We start from the raw sequence: 17,033 nt of genomic DNA, 5'->3' as shown, positions 1-17,033 counted from the left end.
GCCAACTGTTTTTAGTAATTGGTTATCCAGTGTTCTCTCTGATTGCTCACTGAGGGTGATGGTAGATGGCTCTCTGTCTTCTAACTTCTACACTAATGCCGGTGTCTCCCAAGGTTCAGTTCTTTTCCCCACTCTTTTCCTCTTGTATATTAATGACCTTCTTCCATTGACTGGAAATCCTATCCATAGTTTGGCCGATTATAGCACATTGCATTCCACTTTCCATTTTGAGAAACCTTGTCCTGCTCAATCAGCTTCAACTTCTCGAAAATCTGCTACCAATTCCTTAAATGCCGATCTTCAGGTAATTCTCCAGTGGGGCAAAGACAACTTAGTCGATTTCAACCCTTGTAAAACTCAGTCTTGTCTTATATCTCGCAAAAAGGATTCTTCTGCTCCTATGCTTATCTTTAGTCACACTCCGATTTCTAGGCAAAATGATATATCTCTTTTGGGGATTACCCTGACTTCTAATCTCTCTTGGCACAAGCACATTACAAATACTGCTTCCTCTGCATCTAAAAAACTTGGTTTTCTCTTTCGCTCTCGGTGTTACTTTTCTTCCAAACAGCTGCTCACTCTGTATAAATCGCAAATCCGCCCTGCCATGGAATATTGTTCCCACATCTGGGGTGGTGTCCCCAAAACCTCTCTCAGGCTTCTTGATTCCATTCAGAAGAGGGCAGTTAGGTTAATTAATGATTCATCTCTAACAGAGTCTCTCCGCTCGCTTTCTCATAGATGTACTGTTTCTGCTGCATGCCTCTTCTACAGATACTTCCATGGGCACTGTTCTTCTGAATTGGCTTCTATAATTCCCGTTCTCTCTTTCAAAACAGTCCGAACACGTGCCGTCACCAGCCAACATCCATTTACTGTTCAACTTCAAACGCACAGAACCAACTTTTCATCTTCCTCATTTATTCATTCAACTGCCGTTTTCTGGAACAACCTTCCTTCATACGTATTTCCTGAAAATTACAATCTACAGAAGTTCAAGTCCAATATCAACAAATATCTTCTTTCGTTTTCTCAACCTCCAACCCAAGCACGGTACTAAGTACTATAGGTTCTAATACCTCTTGTGTTTGGGGTTCACATAAAAAAAAAAAAAAAAAAAAACACGATTGAAAGCCTTTGAGATGTCAACAGCGACTGCTTGTGTTTCATTGAACTTTTCCATTGAATTGGTCCATGAATGGGTAACATAAGCCAGAATGTCAACAGTGGATCAACACTGACAGAATCCATACTGGCGATCATTGATCAGATGGAAGGTTTCAAGATAGTTTTTAAGAGTTGGCAGTTAACTGATTTCTCCATTACTTTAGAAAGAGTAGAAGTAATTGCAATGGGATGATAATTGGATGGGAGGGATCTCTTCCCGTTTTTAGGAACTGTCTGGATATGAGCAGATTTCCAAGCAGAAGGAAAACCACCTTAGCATTAGTAGAGGCATACAATGCAAGAAAGCAAGCTTATGCAGCATCAGCCAAAAAAAAAACCCTCCCATTTCACCCCTCCATTGGTTCCAAATGCCTTAAATTTATTTAGGCTATTAGCTTCCACAACAAAAGATGGAAGTCTGTTCCACCAATCAATTACTCGCTGGCTAAAAGCAAATTTCACACATCTATTCTACAACTATCTTTCTTCAATTTGAAACTGTACCCCCTCACTTTCTTAGTCTGAGCAAGAGGAAGAATCCCATCAGCATTCAGCTTGCTCAACCCATTCAAGGCCTTATACACCTCAATCAGATCACCTCACAGGTGCCTACTCTCCAGGTGCTGAAATTTGCAGAACTTAAACCTTTCTTGGTAAGAGCACCCCTTTGTTCCCCTCACCAATCTTGTTGCCCTTCTTTGTACTCATTCTAGCAAGTCTACATCCTTCCTAACATGAGGCCTCCAGACCTGTACACAGTACTCTAGGTGTGTCTTGACCAATGCCTTATATAACGTGATAATCACCTCCCTGTCCCTGCTAGCAAAATTCCTATATATCATTGACAGGACTCCATGACCTGCTTAGCAGCACGTCTGCACTGCTCATCGAACTTCATATTTGACTGCACAATTACCCCCCCTGTCTTTTTCACTTTCCACTTCCCTGAGTGTTGTACCACACAGTTGGTACGTTTCCCTTTGGTTATTGCTACCCATATGCAGTACTTTGCATTTGTCAATGTTAAACTCCAGTTGCCACTTCTCAGCCCTTTTTCCCAACTTATCTAGATCCAGTTGGAGTAGCATACTGTCTTTACTGCTGTTAACAACCCTGCCAACCTTTATATCATCTGCAAACTTGAACATTAAACCTGATATACCTTCAATATCATTGATAAATACTGAAAACAACAATGGGCCCAACACTGAACCCTTGGAACTCCACTAATAACATTTGTCCACGAAGAGCAGTGTCCATTGATTACCACTCTCTGTCATCTCCCACTTTTGGAATAAGAAAGTGAAAACACCTTTGGAAAAAGAAAGTGAAAAAAGGTGGCAAAAGAATAGGAGTAATTTCAGGATCACAGGTTTTGAGAACAAGTGCAGAAAGACCATCAGGACCTGGGGCTTAGCATCAAGATTCATCAAAATCCTTCTGACATCCTTTTGACAGAAGACCACAGGAGGCATTGAAGAGCATGTTGGGAATAGTGGGATGTGTTTTACCAAGGTCATTAATACATGAGTTGGAAGAAAAATGGGATACTAGCAGGTCAGCTTTGTCCTTGGCTGAAGTGACAATAGAACCATCTGGTTTTGACAGAGGTGGGAGCAGAGATGGGCAAAAGTTGCAGCCAATAGCTTTCACAAGAAACCAGAATGCTCGGCTACCATTAGGACAAGAAGCAAGTTTTCTACTCTTAGCCTGTTCAAAATCTAGTTTGGACTGATTAATAACTACTTTACAATTGTTGCGAGCTTTGGTGTAGGCAGAAAATGAAACTGAAGAATTGGAAACAAGCCAATTACGATATGCAACATTCTTCTCTTGAACAGCCTTAGCACTTCTATTGGAAAACCAAGGTTTAGATAGAGGAAGAGTTTTTACAGTGGAGTGTGGAATAAAGGATTCCATTCCTACAAGAATAATTTCACTGACACGATCTGAGCAAACATTGACATCAGAAGTTTTGAAACAGTAATCTGACCAATGAAAAGAAGAAAAGAAAACTCACAGGTCTTCCCATTTTGCATTCTTGTAATGCCAAACAAAATGAGGTTGGGAATAGCCATGAGATAAAGGCTCCATTGGAGAAGAGACAATCACTAAGTTGTAATCTGAAGTACTTAAAGGACCACTCACTTTGACCGTGTACTTAGAATGGTTGTTTGTGAAAAAAGATCAAGCGTGTTGGCCGTATGGTTGGGATTGTCCGGTATTCTGGTAGGTAAATGAACAATCTGTGCGAAGTCATTAGTAATTGCAAAAACCTCAGCATCTCGACTAGCTGGGTCTGTGTGACTAGAAAACGTAAGTCAGCTGGAGTTGTGAACATTAAAATTACCTCACTGTTAGGAAAGTTGGACTGGAGAAAGTCAAGTTGCAAAGAGAGGAAGTCAACGAGTTCTGAGTGATTAGTGGAGTTGGGAGAACGGTAGAGACAACAGAAAAATTTGAAAGAATGAGGTAGATATTTTAAGCCAGAGAAGACTGAAAAGAGAAGATTCCAAATTACCAAGTCTCTGACAGGGAATATCGGAACAGACATATGCACAAGTACCACCTTTGAGGCAAAAGGACTCATACAGCAAATAATTTGGGCAACTGAGATGAGCAGTGGTTTAATCAATGGATAACTGAGATTCTATCAGAAAAAGTACATGGGGTTTGGCAGACTGTAAGTGGAAATGGAGATCTTTGAGGTTAGACTGAGACCACGTATATTTGTAAAATTAACAAGGAAGTGTTTGGGAGGTTTAGATCTTTTTGCAGATCAGTTTGTGGTATACATACGGCTGCATCATAATTAAATATCAAGGGAGAACTCTTGGTTTGATGTGCAGTCCACCTTAGGCCAGCTAATCCCAACTTTGTTAAAGAGGATTTCAACATGCTAAGCACAAAGCATGAGGAAGCAAGAAGAGATCTGGAAAATACACTTAGGATCATTAAGTCTCACATATGAATGTGCTGAACCAAAAGGTGTGGTCATTTTTCTTTGCTCTGCTGTTAGAGAACCTTTGTCATCATTGGTAATCTCAAACACTTAAATTTAACTCAGACTATACACCTGGAATATTAAAATTTCCTGGGGCAAGTAGACTCATTTTGAGCAATTCCCAACTCACAGCATTAACAAATATACAAATTCAGCAAGGTGAACATTGTTCACAATGCTAATCCAATACCCCACAGACTGGTGCAGTGTCTTCTCCAAAGCACCAGAAAAAATGCCCTTCACAACATTTTTGATAAACTGAAGATTACTGTTGTAATCTTCAGTTTATCAAAAATTGGAATAAGAAAGTGAAAACACCTTTGGAATAAGAAAGTGAAAAAAGGTGGCAAAGAATAGGAATAAGTTCAGGATCACAGGTTTTGAGAACAAGTGAATATTTTGAGGAGAATATTTTGAGGGTGCCTCCAAATATGTGAACGTTATGGCAAGAATCAAGCCATGCTTCACGCAAGATATGAAAGCCATTTATCAAGAAACAAAAGGCCCATAATCAGAATCTCCTAAGTGAAAAAGGTCATGTGCTCTTCCTTAAATTTAAGAAATAGGATACCATGAATGAATTTTCAAAACAATTGAGGTCCTCTTAAGGAATCCAAATAACAAGACACATGACATGGTTACAAAAGAAGAAACGTTATGAGACTGCACAAGAGCAATGTTCAAACAAGCACCCAACCAAAATAATATCAGCTGCTCAGAAACAGGGTCCACCTGGAAGAGAGCACTTTGAGACAAGTTTGGTTGATTACTTTGTCTTTGAAACACAATAACTTAAAGTAATCGACCAACTACTATACAAGCCTACTGTCAACTCCAACAGCTGCTGCTATTCTTGGTTAAGATTTATAAAACTTTCATCCTGGACTCCTCCCTCCCCAGCCTTTCTGAAAGCCTTTAATAGCATCTTTCACACAATCTGGAACACCTACTTTGTTATTCCAGTGACAAAGAGAAATTTTTGAATAAAATAAAGATTTAGACTGATAGCCATGGACACTCATTCCTTAAAATCTTTGACAATGTCATGCCACCCTCAATATAAGCACACTGATTCCAAAAATAACCACCATACTTACACTCTGTGCTGAATGGAAGATCAACAGTCACCAATTTGATGAAAATCCTAATCAGAATTCAGTATGTAATCAATAAAAAGGCATAATTAGATATTTTGAACAATATAACAACACTCGACTGTTTAAGATATAAAAGAATTTAATGAATTCCTGTACAATCTGGCAGAATAATATTAATAAATTATATGAAGTCCACTGTCTTGAGGACTTCATCAGTAACACATAAAAAGTTAGGCTTTTTATAGTTATGTGCTGATGTTTTATACTATTTTATGCTTTGATAACAAATATGACATATTTACAACACTTGCAGAATTGTGGAATCACATCCTTCCACCAAGAGGGAACAACAGTTCATGCTACAAATAGTTGTGGGACAACGGTTTTTTTGTATGAATACAGTGCATATTGGAAGAACTTGGCTGTACCTGGTAGATCATGTGCCAATCAACAGTTCAAGGTCACACTGGAGAGATTTTAAAGGAAGCCTGTTTTCTGCATGGAGCCTAAGGTTTTGATGATTCTTGTGGACTCTGCATGAGATATTTCCATTGTTGCTGGTGATGGAAATAATATTTTTAGTGTTTTTGGGAAAAGGGGGAAGAGAAGTCATAACACAGAAATATATTCTGGGGGGGGGGAAGAAATAGCTCAAGAAATATCATGTGATGAAGAATGACACAGGTTTTATAAATCCTAAGAAAAAAAACGAAAACAGTGCCTATAAAATAAAAACGAAAACAGTGCCTAATAAATAACACACAAGTAGCTTGTTGCAATTATAGGAGTGAGTAATGGAGAGCTAAGCTGCCCAATTTATCCAGTTTTTAATCCTTTTGCAAAATAATTTGCTTTTTTTTTTTAAATAATACTGTTGGTTCAAGGCGTGTTTGTAACTATATGATATGTGTGCTGGTTCAAAGACAAATAGTGGTGGAGTAACTGCAAGTGTTGCAGTTACTCCACCACTAAGCAATAAATTTTAAATAGCATAAATTAACCTTAGTTCCTTTCATTTGATATGCTATAACAGGTGTAACTGTCATGTATTCATAATAATTTCTGAGGAATTATGCCTGCAATAGAATTATGATCGTCACTTCCAAAGAAAATTATTAATCGTAATGAATTAGCAATTATTCACAATAAATCTATATTGCATGATCCAGTAAGAAAACGCATAAAGGTTGTCAAAATGGTGTAGTCATCTCTGCAGCGTTTTTAAGCGCCCAAGCAATTAAGGCATCATTATATTATGTCATCAATTGATTACATTCTTCGGTCGGTTTGCTAGTCGAAAAACTCGAGTTCCGATAGAAAAAAAAAAAACAATGCAATCCTCGCACGAGACGAACCAACTCGGCTATGTGTATAAAAAAGCCCATAAAAATCCCTTGCATCCCTGATGGGATTCAAACTCAAGCCTTTTCCACTTGGTGTGGGGGTTCAATGATAACCACTGTGCTATCCACAAGGGGAAGGAGAGGATAAATTACTGAAGTTTTCACATGACATGCAAGATTCTTCCCACTTTTCAAATCCATACTGCCTGTCTATGGAATTGTATCTATAAAATATTATTACTTATATCATTGTTATGTTCATACTGATGGTAAAACTGTCAATAACTATGTATTTTTGTTTTAAAAGTTCGTTTACCGGCATGTATATCCATTAGAAGGTATTTTTCATTGCATATATAATTTATAACATTCAGTATGGCATTTTAGCAATCTGTTTACCTTTTTTTTTTTTTTTTCGGTATTATATACATCGACCGAGGCTTAAAGCTTATATAAGTCAAAGCAGAAACATTGACTGAATAATCAAAAGATGGTGGCTGGCAATGAATCATATTTCGTAATAACAACTGTCATTACTTTTTTTATCATGATCAAATTAAAACAAAAAGTCACCGCGACAATTTTAAAAATGCTATAAACTGCATGTTACTATTACAACTGAGATTAAGGCAAAGTGAATCGAAGTATGTGGAATAAACGTGCGTAAAAAAGTTTACATTTTTACTGAGGCGGCATGAGGATCTTACCTTTTCCGAATAAACTTCCACTAATTGTTTCATCCTTGAATGAGGCACAGTAAATACATCAACTTCCTCGGGAAAGGGAGACATGGTTGACACTGATAATCAGTTCGTAATGTTGAAACAACTTCGAAGTGCAACTGACTTACTACTGTATTACTAAGCGCGGCAGTTAGACGTTCAAGATAGCACGTTTCGACGGTTTACGACGTCTCCGAAATCGCGATGAGCGACGGTTGTTTGTTCGCGAACATGACATATCGTGAATAACTGGAAACCAAACTTATTCATTATAATTTCGCAATAGAGGTTTGTTTAAAAATTTAGAGGTGACCTTGTACAAACTTCCGCGAAATAACATGGATGTGTATAAAATTTATTTTTGTTGCCTACTTTATTTGAGAAGTAGTGGGAAATACAATGATTACCGTGTGTGCTGGTTATTTTAAAATTCATAATCAAATGTTTTAAACAGTATTCCAGTTGGCGAAAGAGCAGTACTGGTACGTATACATAACTAGAAACAAGACATTTGCGTGAGATGTCATAAACGACTCCACAAACAAAACATACAGAAGCCAAAGCTTGATGCGCAAAGTAAAGATTATGTATGGCAAATTGGTGCCATCCGAGATTGATTAACGGAGTCATTAATGCAGAATAATAATAAAATAAAACGGCTTTTGGGAAAATTATATGGACGAAAATTGTATAGTTTTTTTTTAAGATTAATTGTATTTTCATTAAAAAGTAAAGTTGTTAGTTAAAGTAACTTGATTAAAAAAATTTTTCTTTTTAAATTAAGAATACCGAAAAGAGAAAGAGCTACAAATGGACAATGCTCGTTTATTTAAACGACGTTATCAAACTAGAAAAATATAAAAATTATATTTTATTCGTTTTTATTTTTATTTATATAGCAAAAATGAAGATTCGCACATTAGAATAAAAACATAATAAGGACATTTCATTTTGATTTCTGCACTGAATTTCTTTACCAACGAGCAAAATAAGAACAGGTAGGAGTGGGTTGAGAAATGTTTATTAGGACCAGACTTTTACTAAGGATATATATATATATTTCTTGAACTGATTTTTCTTCTGTTTTCGGCGCCCCGGGCTAGAGCCTACTAGCCCGTATCTTAATCCGGCACTGACTTTGGGAAATCGACAGACAGATTCGAGCAAAAAGGAACACGTGCACCCGGATCCGACACACAAATGAAACCAAAAACATTTTTAAATGGCTATAACAAAATATTTTCCAAAAGTGACCTCTACCCGTACCCCTCATGCCATTTCACGTCACACCGAGACGTTAGAAAGGATGTGGATTGCTAGAGCGGGTGCAGAAACAGGCAATCAGATTGGTGAAGGGGGGGAAAGATGCTCTTGCCTAGAAAGACTTCAGTTCTGTAAATTCTAGCTTCTGAACACTAGGAAATTATGGGATGATCTCATTGAGGTATTTAAGGCATTGGATGGATTTAGTAATCTAAATGTGAATGTTATTATTCAGAATAGTCGCAGAATAGATGTGCGGAAGTTTGCCTTCAGCCAGCGGGTGGTTGATTGTTGGAACAAGCTTCCTTCTGTTGTTAGGGAAGTGGATGGTTTAAATAAATTCAAGGAACAGAAATAGTACTGTAATAGTAGTAAAAGAAATAGTAATGGAGCCATGTGATTCAGGAAAACAAGCGTATGAGCTTACATAGCCTCCGCCAAAAAAAAACATTTGACATATCCTTTCCCTCTAAAAGTGTGTCCAGTTCCTTCTCGAATTTATTTAAGCTATCAATTTCCACAACGACAGATGGAAGTTTCTTCCTGCAATTAATCACACTCTTGGTAAAGGCAAATTACCACACATCTATTCTGCAACAGTCTTTCATCAATTTGAATTTATGCCTCCTCAGGTTCATAATATGAGCAAGCAGTAGAATCCCATCAGAATTCAGCATGCTCAACCCATTCAACATCTTATTCACTTCAATTACATCACCTAGCAGGTGATTAGATTCAAGCCGCTGAAATTTGCAGACCTTAAACCTTTCTTGGTAAGAGGACCCCTTTCTTCCCCTCACCAATTTTGTTGCCGTTCTCTGTACAAGCTCAAGCATTTCTACATCCTTCTTAAAATGAGGCCTCCAGACCTGTATACAGTACTCAAGGCGTGGCCTGACTATAGCCTTATAGAAAGAGTTAATCACCTTCTTTTCCCAACTAGCAAAATTCCTGTATATCATTGACAGTACCCCATGACCTACTCTGGCAGCCTGTCTGCATTGCTCAGAAAACTTCATATCTGACTGCATAATTACTCCCAGGTCTTTTTCATTTTCTAGCACTCTAAATGTAATACTACACAGTTGGCACTTTTGCTTCTACTCACAAGCAATATTTTGCATTTATCAATGTTAAACTTCAGTTGCCACTTCTCAGCCCATCTTCCCAAATTTTCTAGATCCTGTTGCAGTAGCACACTGCCATTACTGTCATTAACAACCCAGCTAATCTTTGTATCATCTGCAAACTTCGACATTAAGCCTGATATACCTTCACCAATATCACTGATAAATATAAAAAACGCCAATCGGCCCAACACTGAACCCTGTGGAACTCCAACAACAATATTAGTCCACGAAGAGCAGCGTCCATTGATTATCACTCCCTGTTTTCTCTCACTCAACCACCCTTTTATCCATTATAGCAACTTATCCTTAATACTATACTGCTCCCATTTGTACAGTAGTTTTCCATGCGCAAACAGTGTCAAAAGCTTTCCTGAAATCCAAATATATGATATCAAAATTATTTTTTGCATCCAGTTCCTTTGTAACCACATAGTATTGTCCAAGCACATTTTTCAGACAAGGCTTTCCCTTAACAAACCCATGCTGTGTCTAAATAACTACTGCAGTCTTGTCTAGATGATCCTGCAATGCATCTTTAACCAGTTACTCCATTATTTTCCCCGGAACAGAAGTTAAACTAACTGGTCTATAATTACTCGTGTCACCCTTTGATCTCCCTTTGTCAATTGAGGATGCATTTGCACTTCTGCAGTCCATGGGACTTCCCCTAAGTCCAAGGATGCTTTCATAATTATGGCTAAGAGTTTGCTTACTTCCTTTGCCACCTCCTTTAATATAACTGGATATATCCAATCCACCCCAGTTGCCTTTGTTATGTTTAACTTCAACAATTTCTCCTGCACTTTGCTCTCAATAATTAAAAATCTATGTTTTTCTAGTTATTATCCTGAAACTAGAAAAACTAGAAGTTTTTCTGGTTTCAGAATAATAACAAAAAAAATCTTGAAAGGTATGAATGGGAGAAGTGTGTAGTATTTTTATTTATTTATTTTATTATTTTTTTTTTTGCTGATACTTATTGTTTAGCATTGATTGATGTTGTTTAGCATTGTTGTTTAACATTGACAAATGTAAAGTACTACATATGGGAAGAAGTAATCCCAGAGTGACGTATCAACTCTGTGGTACCACACTGACAGTGGTAGAGAATGAAGAAGACCTGGGGGTAATTGTGCAAGCAGATATGAAGTTTTCTGAGCAGTGCAGACGGTCTGCAAGAGTAACTCATTGTGTCTTGTCAATGATATACAGGAATTTTTCTAACAGGGATAAGGAGGTGATTATCCTTTTGTATAAGGCTACGGTCAGGCCATACCTTGAGTACTGTATACAGGTCTGGAGGCCTCATTTTAAGAAGGATGTAGAGCTGTTGGAACGAGTACAGGAAAGGGCAACAAGATTAGTGAATGGAACAAAGGGTTGCTCTTACTAAGAAAGGCTTAAGTTTTGCAAATTACAGTGCCTGGAGACTAGGCACCTTCGAGTTGATCTGATTGAGGTGTATAAAGCCTTGAATGGTTTGAGCATGCTTAATGCGGATGGGATTCTTCCTCTTGCTCAGAATAATCACCTGAGAGGGTATAAATTCAAATTGAGGAAAGAGGGTGTAGGACAGATGTGCGGAAGTTTGCCTTTAGCCAGCGGGTGGTTCATTGCTGGAACAAACTTCCATCTGTCGTTGTAGAAGTTGATAGCTTAAATAGATTCAAGGCAGAACTTGATAAACATTTGGAGCCAGTGGATGGGTGAAATAAGGGTTTTTTTTTTTTTTTTTTTGGCTGATGTAATATAAGCTTGTTTTATTGCATCATGTGCCTTTGCTAATGCTACTGTATAAGCTTTCTTTCTTCCATCATTTGCCACTACTACTACTACTACTGTTATCTTAGTGCCCAGTGTAAAGTCTAAAGTGTGTTAGCTGTCTGACGGAACCAGGTTTCCCCCATCTCTGCATTGTATACTCTGTTTGTGCATCAAAGAACTCTGCGGAGGCCAGAGATTTAAAGGTGTGTGGGGAGTGGAATGTTAAGTAGTGTTATGTTCTGTTGTTCTTTTAACCATTTAGCCGTTGTGCCTCCAGCGGGACCCATTGCCCACACTTTTCCACGAGGAAGCAGGTCAAGCTCCCAGTAGATTTTTAAATACTCCGACAGGCCCTGCCACCTAGTTTCCGAAGATTTAAGTGACAAAGATATATATAAAAAAAAAAGGCGAAACATAGTGAATTAACAGCGGAATTGGGATATAGGTTTAATTGAGAGGAGCTAAATTTTGCGCTAGTTCAATTAAATGATTTTATGGGATTCTCGGTAAGTTAAGTTTGAGTAGGGGAAGAGACTGAAGGCTTGGGGGGAACAGAGAGAGATAAGTGGATAATAGGTAAGGCGTCTTTGTGAAGACCAGTGGGGAAAGGCCCCACCAGGAGAAGAGGGGGCAGGGGAGGAGACGGGAACTCGTCCACTCCCCTCTGCCAGGGGATGGGATTTAAAAACCCAGGTTAGGGCACCCGGTTTAGATTGTCATATGGCAGGTCAGATTTAGGATGTGGTTCCTAACACCTCGACTGGGGGACTAGAAGATTATTCCATTAGATGGTATTTATCATCCTACAGTTGTATGTTCAGTTCTTCGATTTTCTAGTTTCGGTTTTGGTGGGGAATCTTGTACTACTACTCAGCGCATTGTGGGTAGTCGGTTCTGGTCCCTCAGACATGAGGCTGATTTGGGACATATCCATCATCGGCGTCGGGTCACCATAGGCATCCTCCTCTTTGTTCATTGCCTTCTCTGTTTTGTAGCATCAAGTTTAGGTGCCATTTCTGGGTGTTCAATGAGTAAGGATTTGTTGATAGGGGCACCATTCTCTTACTTAGGTTCCTTGCTGCTCTTTTCTTGTTCGTTTGGTGCGGGCCTATGGTCTGCTTTGTTAATCTCCTGCATCATAATGCCCAGTGCCCCTCACCAATCTAAGCGTGGCTTATATTCAGGACTGGCTTCTCTCAGTAATGGTGATCCAGTTCTTCTTTTGAAAAGATCACCATTACTCAGGTATTAACAAAATCAGCATACAGTCCACTTTTTCAAGTCCATTCTTTATCATATAAATTCAAGTGTAAGTTATAACCACAATCGTTTACAACAGGCAAACGGCGATAAATTATAATTCTGTGTTGTCTAATGTGCAGGAGGCGATTAGACTGAGCAGATTAGATTTGAGCAGTTAGCTATTGTTAAAATTGGCAACTGGAAGATTGAACAATTCATTTTCCTCTGCAACTTTTTTTTTTACCGTTGGCCACATTTAGCTACCTGTGTCTGCCTGTGTGATTGCCTGTGTCTGATACAAATGAATCAGTTGATTATACAAGTGTATCAGTTTATTATTATTATTACCTATATGGTGCAAGAAAGCCTGAGGCTTATGCTGCACAAGCCAAAGAAATTTTGAGTACCCTGAGAGAGAGAGAGAGAGAGAGAGAGAGAGAGAGAGAGAGAGAGAGAGAGAGAGAGAGAGAGAGAGAGAGTAGTAGTAGTAGTAGTAGTGGCATGTGATGCAAGAAAGCAAATGTATGAGCTTATGCAGCATCAGTCAAAAAAAAAAAAAAAAAAAAAAATCACACCATTCCCTCCAAATGCCTGTCCAGTTCCTCCTTAAATTTATTCAGCCTATCAACTTCCACAACGACAGATGGAAGTTTCTTCCAGCAATTAACCACCCGCCGGCTAAAGGCAAATTTCCGCACATCTATTCTATATCTGTCCTTTCTTAATTTGAATTTATTTCCCCTTAGGTTCGTAATCTGAACAAGTGGGAGGTTCCCATCAGAATTCAGCGTGCTCAAACCATTCAAGGCCTTATACACCTCAATCAGATAACTGCGCAGGTGCCTAGTGTCCAGCCACTGCAATTTGCAGAACTTAAGCCTCTCTTGATAAGAGGATCCCTTCATTCCCCTCACCAATCTTGTTGCCCTTCTCTGTACACGCTCAAGTAAATTTACATCCTTCCTAAAATGAGGCCTCCAGACCTGTACGCAGTACTCAAGGCGTGGCCTGACCATTGCCTTATACAGAGGGATAATCACCTCCTTTTCCCTGCTAGCAAAATCCTATATAATTCCTATATAGAGTAGGAGGGGAATCACCAAAAAAAAAAAAAAAAAATGAAGAATGATATTATCCAGCTCAGGATCCTGCGTGTGCCAGATATTAAATAATAGTGTCACCCGGTAATTTCTTTCATATATCCATGTATATTATGTCTCCAAATTGTGTGTTCTCTGGTCAATTTGCCTGTTTTGCTGGAAAAAAAAAAACAAAAATAAAACACAAGTTTCTGTGGAAGAAACCTTGCTATCTAAGCCTAAGATCGACTAACTCAGCTACAGAGTGAAAAAAGCACACTAAAGTTTCTCGCGTTATTGACAGGATTCGAACCCGGGCCTTTACCACCCGGTGGGGAGAGGACAGTAACGATACAACTTTGCTACCGCGAGAAAGCATCGACAGTGAGCAGTTTGTTTTTTCTCTGCTTGTACTCAGTCGATCTTTCACTCCCACCACATCAATCAACCAGCTGTTCCAGAAAATATCACTCTCTTCTTTCGAAAATACTGGATATAATTTATTCATATTCGAAAAATATACGCTAGTCCTTTAAGTACGCACAAAATAAATGAGTATTTCGCAAGTTGGAAAGCGAGCGACTGCAAACACTTTGTGAAAGTTGTATGCGTACGTATTTACTATTCTGTGTGTGACACGAGTAGCTTATCCCACTTAGAGTCCAAGAATTACACAGACGTGATTTCCCTGATCCAATCATTTTTAATATTGTATGAGGGAAAGAATTATTCCCATTAGCAAGTATTATAAACTGATAAGACAATATCTCATATAAACTACATGATACTCCTCATGAATATGGGCATTTCCATTAATATCTGATATGTTAATGTTGTTTCCTATCTCTTTCTTAGTAACTGAACATCTTTTGGTAACACAGCATACTTCAATATTTGATATTTTTAATTAATTTATCAAATATATAAATGCCAAAAGGAAGTTAAAAACATATAATGGGACTTAAATGGGAATAGGATGGTTGCTGGATAGATATGAAAATTTGTTTTCACCCAAACAAGGATTGATTGTTGGAACAACTAATGTTGTTGAAGTGAGTAGTTTAAACTAATTTGAAAAAATACATTTTTCTCTAACTAATACTAATATTATAGTAGAAATTACACACTTGATTATTAGAGCAACATATATGAAAATAAAGAAGAGAATTCAATGATATAAGATCATTTCATACAAGCAATTTTGAAGATTCAAAAGCCAAAGACCTTTACTGACTCTTTGCTAAAGCAATCAGCTTCCAGCCTTGTTTTTTACTCCCTAACTTAGCAATTTGAACCTTTGACGGTATTCGTAAATGCAAGCAGTTTATAGACACAGCATACAGACACCTTATGACCCAGGTTGCCTTGTTCATAGGCGCCTCCGTAGCCAGGTGGGAAGGAACAGCAGTGGGTAGCACACGCTTCTTGATTAGACCGGGGTTCGAGCCTGTGCCTACCAAATACAGAGGATGCTGAAAGGTCAGGGAATGACCACCGCATATTCCCGGAGCAATATGGCTTTAGTTGCTAATGCTCTTAAAAACCAAATAACAAACAAAAAGCCTTTTTCATAAGTATTCAGTATATCGCATATCAGTTATTTATATGTCAGTAATTTTGGCTGATGTTTTATAAGTCACTGTTAAATAAGCAATGCAGGATAATCTAGAAAAGGCCACAATTATACGTCAGACACAGCATTAGTTTGTTAAGGGAAAATCTTGTTTGTCCAATTTGATTGTATACTACGATGTGGTCACAAAGGAAAGGAACTGTAGGCAAAAATTAATTTTGATATACTATACTTGGATATCAGAAAACCCTTTGATACTGTCATACAAATTGGAACAGTTTCGTACAGACTGCTGTACAAATTGGAGTCGTATGGAATTAACAACAAGTTGCTGCTATGGATATAGTAATGGTCAAGTAAGAGAAGGCAGAGAGTGGTAATCAATGAACATCACTCTTCGTAGATTAATGTGATTAGTGGAGTCCCCCTGGGTTCAGTGTCGGGCCATTATTGTTTTCTATATTTATCAATGATATTGATGAAGGCATATCATGCTTAGTGTCTAAGTGTGCTGATGATGCAAAGGTTGGCAGGATAGTTAATGACAACACGGGATGCTGCAACGAGAAAAGTTAGGCAGATGGGCTGAGAAATAGCAATTGAAGTTTAACATTGATGAATGCAAAGTACTGGATATGGATAGCAGTAATCCCAGAGTAACGTAAAAAATTAATTTTGTACCGTGTGGTATTATACTTAGGACAGTATAAAATGAAAAAGACCTAGATGTTGTGTTGTCAGATATGAAGTTCGCTTAACAATGAAGACAGGCTGCCTAGACAGCTCATGTGACTTTGTCAATGATGTACAGAAATTTTTGCTAGCAGGGATAAGGCGGTGATTATTTCATTGTATAAGGAAATCGTCAGGCGACACCTTGAGTATTGCGCACATGTATGTAGTTCTCATTTTAGGAAGGATTTGGAGCTGCTGGAACGAGTACAACTGTACAGAGATTGGTGAGAGGAACTAAAGGGTGCTCTTACCAAGAAAGGCTTCAGTTCTGAAAATTGCAGCGTCTGGAGGCTAGGCACATGAGACGTGATTTGATTCAGGTGTTTAGGGCTTTGAATGGATTCAGCACGCTCAATGCTGATGGTATTCTTCCTCTTGCTCAGACCACACGCATGAAGTGACACAATTTTAAATTGAGGAAGAACTATTGTAGAATAGATTTGCGGAAGTATGCCTGTACCCAGCGGGTGGTTGGTTGCTGGAACAAACTTCTATCCTTTGTTGTGAAAGTTGATAGTTTCAATAAATTGAAGGAAGAACTAAATAAATTATAGGAAGGAATCAAGTGGTAATCGGTATTGCGCTTGCTTTCTTGCATCATTTGCCAATGCTAATGCTAAATTTACTTTCTTGCGTAATTTGCCTCTACTAATTCTAATAATAATATGTTTCATTGTCGTAATAAATTTAATAAACTTTACAGGTATGCTATTTCACATTTCGTAAATTCAAATGTTAGTAGCATTTCATGACTCTATGCTAAGCATCATTTGAGTATACTAAGAAATGGGGACTAACTCAATTCAAGTTAGTGCAAAGTATGAAATATCCTCATTAATAACATTTCTCTACGTTATAAAAATATAATTGAAAAAAGAAAATAACGCAGAAAAAGTTACTGATGAAGCTACTTC

At 38.1% G+C, this 17,033-nt stretch overlaps 1 protein-coding gene across 1 annotated transcript in view; it reads right to left on the bottom strand.

The window, feature by feature from the left end:
• Window positions 1-7,585, bottom strand: part of LOC150090288 (F-box/LRR-repeat protein 5-like) — a 204,433-nt gene extending 196,848 nt beyond the window's left edge. The window contains exon 1 of the mRNA XM_090369064.1: window positions 7,319-7,585. Within this exon, the coding sequence (XP_090225190.1) occupies window positions 7,319-7,402 (84 nt within the window). The 5' untranslated portion in view covers window positions 7,403-7,585. The remainder of the gene's footprint in view (window positions 1-7,318) is intronic.
• Window positions 7,586-17,033: the final 9,448 nt, after the last annotated feature.

The sequence above is a fragment of the Mastigoproctus giganteus genome, chromosome 2 (assembly GCF_048544385.1).
Source record: "Mastigoproctus giganteus isolate SK-2022 chromosome 2, ASM4854438v1, whole genome shotgun sequence".
NCBI lineage: Eukaryota > Metazoa > Arthropoda > Arachnida > Uropygi > Thelyphonidae > Mastigoproctus > Mastigoproctus giganteus.
This window is presented reverse-complemented; position numbering and strand designations above follow the sequence as displayed.